General features: G+C 51.3%; 2 protein-coding genes across 2 annotated transcripts in view; one reads left to right on the top strand and one right to left on the bottom strand.

The window, feature by feature from the left end:
• The window catches only part of QBC33DRAFT_444098 (uncharacterized protein), a gene marked incomplete at both ends in the record, with an annotated part of 3,864 nt that extends 803 nt beyond the window's left edge, over positions 1-3,061 (bottom strand). Inside the window, 2 exons of the mRNA XM_060424255.1 lie at positions 12-2,351; positions 2,411-3,061. Coding sequence (XP_060287564.1) covers positions 12-2,351; positions 2,411-3,061 — 2,991 coding nt within the window. The remainder of the gene's footprint in view (positions 1-11; positions 2,352-2,410) is intronic.
• Positions 3,062-5,108: 2,047 nt separating this feature from the next.
• QBC33DRAFT_150332 (uncharacterized protein) lies at positions 5,109-7,301 on the top strand. The gene is made up of 5 exons (XM_060422161.1): positions 5,109-5,652; positions 5,724-5,789; positions 5,914-6,000; positions 6,061-6,183; positions 6,241-7,301. The coding sequence occupies exons 1-5, from the start codon at positions 5,566-5,568 to the stop codon at positions 7,030-7,032; spliced, it is 1,155 nt and encodes a 384-aa protein (XP_060287563.1). The 5' UTR covers positions 5,109-5,565; the 3' UTR covers positions 7,033-7,301.
• The last annotated feature ends 41 nt before the right edge of the window (positions 7,302-7,342 follow it).

Raw genomic sequence — 7,342 nt, 5'->3', positions numbered from 1 at the left:
AGCTCAGCTACAGCCTTATGCCCGTTCCTGGCGGCCCATGAGAGTGGCGTCCAGCCAGGATCATCCTTTGCATTGACGTCGACTTTGCCTGTGGCTAGGAGCAGCTCGGCGACAGCCTTGTGCCCATTCTCAGCGGCCTGCGAGAGCAGTGTCTGGCCAAGATTATCCTTTGCATTGACGTCGACCTTGCCTGTGGCTAGGAGCAGCTTGACGACAGCCTCGTGCCCGTTCTCAGCGGCCTGCGAGAGCAGCGTCTGGCCGCGATGGTCCCTTGTATTAACCTCGACCTTGCCTGTGGCAAGTAATAGTCGAGTAAGTTCCACTTTACCCTGCTTTGCAAGTTCGATTGGTTTCTTTAACAACAAAGAATTGCGGCTCAATTTTGGGATTTGATTCGAGTCCTCCAAGTAACTTTGACAAAGTCTCTGGAATGAAGTCAAGAGGCCTGTGCTCTTGCATAGCTCAAGCTTAGCAAGCGCCTGGGTTGCGTCGGTGCTTTCAGTAGCAAGCGCTGCAAAAAACGGGTTTTCATATCGCTCCTTAGACGCTTCTAAGGGAGATGACGTGGAGAAGTGGGCTTGAATGAGGCGGGCCAAGTTTCTCTCAGCGAGGATGTAAAGCAGGCTTGCCTCAGATGTGAGACGGCGAGCTTGGTACCTCTCAAGAAGGTTGTGCATGTTAATCCAGCTTTGCAAGGGAAAGCTCTGCAAGAAGTCGAGCTGGACAATGTCTTCCGATTCAGCCTCGTCTGCGTGATGCAAAATGCTATGCACGGCATATTCGAGAAAGGGATAAGATTGCTGGGCTAGATCTCGAAGACTAGCTGCGTCCTCGCTTGACGCCACCGGCAGCGGTTCAGGAAGATGGAGAGACTTTGCGATGTCTGTAGAAATGTACTTCAGGCAACATTCCTTTAGTCGTTCATGGCTTGGCCCTTGGAACCGACCTCCGGGATCCGGCCAGATCTCCTGAAGACCGTTGTCCTTGAGGAGGAAATCCCGCACCGACTCGTGGATGAACTGGACCACTGGGGTTTTCGACTTGGTAGTTTCGGCTAATCCTTTAGAGGAATCCAGTATAAATCTCCGGATTGTGTCGAGTGTGGTCAGCTTCTGATCCCAAGGCTCTAATGAGTCGGGTTCCGTCCCGGCGAGAACAGCATAATACAGTTCTTCTGGCCTAAGGGGCTTTTTTGCAAAGAGGACCCATTGGATGCATAGTATCAACTCGTCCTTATCCCGCGTATCTCGGGTGAGTATATCCCGAAAGAGATCATGCAAGCCGGCCGGGATCTCTCGAAGTCTTTTGCGTAACGTGTGTATGCGTCCACGGTCATGTTCCTTGTTAAGGATGTCAACAACTAGAACAACCCACATGAAGATACCCGTTGCCTTGGTCTGGAGCTCAGCTCTAATCTCTTCTGCAGCCTTGCTGTGTCCAATCTTGAGCTCGGTATCGATATAGTTGGTAATGTCTTGCCTGTGGCCTTCCTGACCTTCTAAGACTAGCCCTAGTCCACGAGCGATTGTAATGTAGGGATAGTGTCGGCTCGAGATGCAGACTTGGAACCGGGTGTTGGATACCACAGCAAGCTCGCCAATATGCTCGAAAAATGACAACATGTCTCGAATCTGATCTTCGTCGCACTCATCCAGCGCATCGATGAAGCAAATCACCTGTGACTGGCCAAGCGATTGGACGGCTTGCTCAAACAGATCCTTAAGCAACTCGACACTCCACTGCATATGGCCATCTCGCGGCCACGCGATCAAGCAAAGTGAGTCGAACATAGCGTCAAGCGCTGGAATGCTGTCCAGGAGCTGCAAGAGGAGAGATCGATACATTCCAACAGTGGATTTCTCCAGGGCCCCACCACGTGCATTGAAAAAGAAGGACAGGATTATCCTCTCCTTCATCGTCCTCCGAGCTTGCGCCAATGCAAATTTCATCAATGTCGACTTTCCTGTTCCTGGGTTTCCCCTGACCCAGAGGAACCCGTGATGTTCGGGAAACTTGCTAGGGTTTAGCCAATCGAGATATTCATCCTTCTTCTTTAGCCACTTGCAGGTCTTTGCGTGGGCAATCTTGATGCTCATGTGGCGAGCGTCGATTTGGTCAAACTTCAGAGAATCCCGCAGCTGTTGCCGTTGCTCCATGGTGAGGGAAGCGCCTGGATTAGGAACCCGGTTCTCTGGCAAGTTAGTTGTCATTCGTCGAAGGGCGGCAGCGACTTTCTTGTACTCGGCGTCGTCAGGTCCAGAAAAGCGGCACATAGCCATATGATTCCGTCTGATATGCTCGGTCGTCTCGACGGTGGGAATATTAAGATACGACGAAGTATCCTCCACAACCTAATTGTGCTTTACGTTAGCTTAAACCACCACTACCAAAGTTACAGTTACTCCCATACCTTGCGGCTACCCAAAGCCATAATGCCTAGCTCCTCTTGAAAAGAATGGATAACCCACTGCTGTTCCTGTGCCAAGGGAACAAACTCGTCTCTTAACTCTCTCAGGCGCTCGGACGAAGGAAGAAGGGTCTTCACAATCTGCTCGTTGGCGGTATACCCAATGGCCTTGACTACCATTTCGGCAGCGTGCTGGAGGAACCTTCGTGGGTCTGCTCCACCATGCGGAGTCCCGAAAAACATGATCCCGATCGTAGACTCAAAAACAGCTCGGAGACGTTTCTGTCCTTGGCATAATCCGCTGGATCGCCGCAGTAGCTCCTTAACGATAATTCCGCCCAGACTATGGACAACAAAGAGCAGAGGCCTCGTTGGCTTCGCTCGACGGATAGCTTCGAGAGCAACCAGGAAGTCCCACGCAATATCTCGAACGGTATTGTGGCTAACTGGTTGGCCAGCCCAATGTCTAATATTGGTATCGTATCCATAGGTCAGGACCTGGGCATTCGGGACTGTTGTGGGAAGGAGGTCACGGGGCCAGTATACGGCGGAATGAGCGCTATCCTTGCCCTGATGGGCCGTCGAGAAAGGGTTAAGTCGCCGGTATTTGTGCTGGGGCTCCGAGGCCTCAACGTTGTCATCCTCAGACCGCATGGAATCGCCTCTTTTGTGCTGCCATGTACGCTCGGGGTGGCCGGTGAATCCATGGATAAAAACGACACTGATCCGTTAGCCTCGCGTCGGAGAGAGACAGGTTACTCGGTTCAACATACTCCAGCGTTGGATTGTCGTGGGCTACTACAACGCTTAATCCAGTAGCTGGAATAATATCTGTGGGCTTTGCCTGTGTGCCCATATTGTGCCGGCAGGAAAATCGGGCACCATCGGTTTCAAAGCCTGAGAGTTTTGGTTTGCAGCCGGACTGGCTGCTTGTAACACTAAGACTTGCGGTGATGCGGGGGAACTGAGGATTGAGCGCAGCTGTTTCGTGCCGATATGCGAAGATAGAACAAGTCAAGCGCGGTAATCAAATACAGATCTACTGCGAGTTGGGACGAAAACGAGTCAACGTCTTCACCAGCGACGATAATAATGTTGTTGAAGTAGGTTCGCTTCACGTTCTGGGGGTGCTGCGCCATGTCAGCCGCAGCAGTGCCTCGTTAGTTCTGCATATCCGGCTGGTGATTGGAAGGTCACATAGACTGCACATGGACTGTCGCGCGGCTCCTCAGGCTCAAGGCAGACCGCTGCAGAAGCCCCAAGGCCATATCCGTAGACGGAACACACAGCCGTTACCAGCCAGCCGAGGAGGGTACCTTCCATTTCGACAATTTGAGGCAATAATATCCTCGAGCGTCTCCAGCGATGGTGGGAAGTGGATAGCACCTTTGGCGCCGCGACTTCGCAGACGCGATCGCGTCTCGAGCAGCCATGGTTCAAGCACAGCGTATTGACTCGAAAGCGCTATGATGTTAATGTAGACAGAGGTGTACATCTATGAGCAGAGTCCTGCCGGCGCTGCGCCGTACAACAGGCAGTCGAAAACACAGGCCAATACTAGGAAGCCAAAATCGGTACCTAGGCTCGCCAGGGCGGCAACACATTCAGTTGTTCTGGAAGGAGTGGAGGTTAATCACCCAGTTAACGCTGCGCTAAGCCACCAAGCCAAGCAGAGCGGCACTAGGAAAGCTGTGACGTCTTTGGCTGCAGCATGAGGCTGAGAATTGGCCAGGTTTTCTCCCTATACCTACCATAGCGCGCGAGGGGGGTCCTTCGAGTGGGTGAAGAGATAGTGTTGAGAGACTTTCACATTGCCAAGGTGCTTTCTTATATGCATGTATGTTGATGGTACATTGGTTAGATTATCCTAGTTAAATGAAGCTTATCTTTGAAACCGGATATGTAGTTTGGAAAACTTCTTGTTCCCAAGAAAGTCCTGCTAGCATGAAAGTCCTGTTAGCAAGAAAGTCCCTAATAGGCAAACTAAAAAAAAAAATTAAAAAAATTAATTAATTTTTATTCCAATTTAGGAAGGTGAGTTTTTTAGACAGAAGGAACAACTGAGATTTTTTTTCAGTATTTTTTTTATTAATGTCACAGGTGAGAGTTGAACTTGGAACCTCAAAATTTTAACTATACTACGTACTAACTAGGCTAAGGAAATGTACTACATAGAATGTCTTTGTATCCTGGCTTATATGGTACAATATTGCCTAATTGCATTTTAGACTTAACAGCGTTTTAGATGAACAGCTAGTTAATTAACTAGGAATTCCAAGCAGAAATGGCATCAATACACCTATCGCATCAATAGAAATACGGACGGATGTCCAATTCAAAAGTTTCGTCCCGATTCAAGGGAAACACTAACAGACCCACTCTTTTGACCAACTAAATCAGCCTATCTGCCCCTCTTTATACTCATTTTACCCTCTAAGCGAATAACCTCCTGGCAAAGCTAAGAACGCCACACACCTGTTGCTTGTAGAGGACTTGGACGCTATGCTTACTAACGTTTAGCACCTACTGAAAGGTGTTAGCGAGGATTTAGTGTCTAAAGCGACTGCACCTCATTTAGGTGTTAGTGCTATTTACCTTCGTTTATTGAATAATATCTTTATAATAAGGTGTTAGTGCTCGGGACGAAACTTTTGAATTGGACATCCGTAATCTACCTGGAATCCATACTACAGGCTATTGCCACCGAAGGAATAGCTATACTTGGGCATGACTTCCAAACCAAACCTATACTAAGAGGCTGTGAGGGTGAGGGTGCGATTCCATTTGCAAGGGGTTTGCCTTGTAATTACATTTTCAAGCTGCCTGGCTCACACTATCCTACTACTTGCATTTTTCTGAACAACCGCGCTTTTCCCAACCCACACCCTCTCCACATCCTTCCGAAGGACCCCCCTCACGCGGTATGGTACCCACGGGACCTACCTAGCGCCGGGCCCCGGTTCGGATATACGACGCATCCGATCTATGAGCCGTGCGTATCATCTTGTCGTGCGCTGCAAACCGGGCAAGGAGTGGGTCTTTGCCGTGAAATGCCGCGCGACTTTTATCTTGTTGTTCTTCTTCCTCACCAGGACAAGCTGCTTTCAAAACTCTTTTAAGAGCTTGCAATACCCTCGTCTTCAGCTCAATTGCCCAAGATGTTGGCAATCCGTTCAATTGCTGCCCCTGCGCAGCGCCAATGCCTACGGGCAGCCCCCCCTGCTGCGGTCACCCTCTCTTTCCATGTGAGATTGCCCGCCAATGCCAATGCCGCCCAAACATGGAGTGCGGCAGCTTGCTAACTTTCTGCTCCTAGAACCAGAGATACTACTCGGCAAGACACGAACGAGTCGCAAAGTTCAACGGAGTGAAGGACTCCTCTGTAAGCCTTTCCCGGCCCCCATTGGGTTTGCTAGAGTCGAGGGCCGCGTTTGCGAAAATCTCTCAACCTGCCCAAGCTTTGTGCTTCAATGCAAGTCATGGAGGATCATTAATGTTTTAAACAGGGCCGCTACCCCGTCAGCTTGATTGAAGGCGATGGAATTGGACCAGAGATCTCACAAGCAGTCAAGGATATCTTCGAGGCTGCCAAGGTATACCATTTTCCTTTCCTGCCCCTCGCGGCTTGTTTGGCCATCGCTAAATCGCAACAGACCCCAGTTACCTGGGAACCCATTGATGTCACACCGATCCTGAAGGATGGCAGGACTGCGATCCCCGACGCAGCCATCGCGAGCATCAAGAAGAATAAGATCGCCCTCAAGGGGCCCCTGGCGGTTGGTAGATCCCTTTCCTGAGGACTGGTGGTAATTCGTGCTGACGTGCCTGTTCAGACCCCGATCGGCAAGGGCCACGTCTCTCTGAACCTCACGCTCCGCCGAACCTTCAACCTGTTCGCCAACTTGCGACCCTGCCGATCCGTTGCCGGGTACAAGACCCCCTACGACAATGTCGATACCGTCCTCATCCGAGAGAACACGGAGGGCGAGTACTCGGGAATCGAGCACGTTGTGGTGGATGGCGTCGTGCAGAGCATCAAGCTCATCACCCGAGAGGCCAGCGAGCGGGTTCTCCGATACGCTTTCCAGCATGCCGAGGAAATCGGCCGCAAGAAGGTCCGCGTGGTGCACAAGGCGACCATCATGAAGATGAGCGACGGCCTCTTCCTTAACGTGGCAAGGGACGTGGCTAAGGACTTCCCCGGAATCGAGTTTGACGCCGAGCTTCTGGACAACACCTGCCTGAAGATGGTTACGGATCCTATCCCCTACAACGACAAGGTCCTGGTCATGCCCAACCTCTATGGCGATATTCTCTCCGACATGTGTGCCGGTCTCATTGGCGGCCTCGGCTTGACCCCGTCCGGCAACATTGGCGATGAGTGCTCCATCTTTGAGGCTGTCCACGGCTCCGCTCCGGATATCGCGGGCAAGGCACTCGCGAACCCGACCGCACTACTGCTCAGCTCGATGATGATGCTCCGGCACATGGGGCTTACTGAGTACGCCGACAGGATCGAGAAGGCTGCGTTTGCCACCCTGGCCGAAGGCAAGGTTCTGACCGGTGACTTGGGCGGCAAGGCCAAGACTTACGAGTTTGCGGGTGCCATCATTGAGAAGTTATAGATACCATGACCGTGTATACGTTCTCTTGGACAGGAGGGCTTTAGACTGTACCACAATTATGATTCCCTTGCCATGACCAACTTGGTTATCCGGATCCAGTGATGTTTGCGGTTATTGAGCGACACGCCTCGCGACGCCAATCCTCGAGCACGCGGCTTTAGGGACGCTTCTCGGATATCGACGCAGCCGGTGGCACTTGACGGGCTCATTGAAGCAGTCTCTTGAATCGGCAGGGGGCAAGCCAGGTCATCAAGGATTATTTACGGAGTATGTCATGAGGGGTTCGGTTGAAAATCACTTGTCTCGCGGA

The sequence above is a fragment of the Phialemonium atrogriseum genome, assembly GCF_030411735.1.
Source record: "Phialemonium atrogriseum strain 8032-3 unplaced genomic scaffold QBC33scaffold_2, whole genome shotgun sequence".
NCBI classification, from domain to species: domain Eukaryota; kingdom Fungi; phylum Ascomycota; class Sordariomycetes; order Cephalothecales; family Cephalothecaceae; genus Phialemonium; species Phialemonium atrogriseum.
This window is presented reverse-complemented; position numbering and strand designations above follow the sequence as displayed.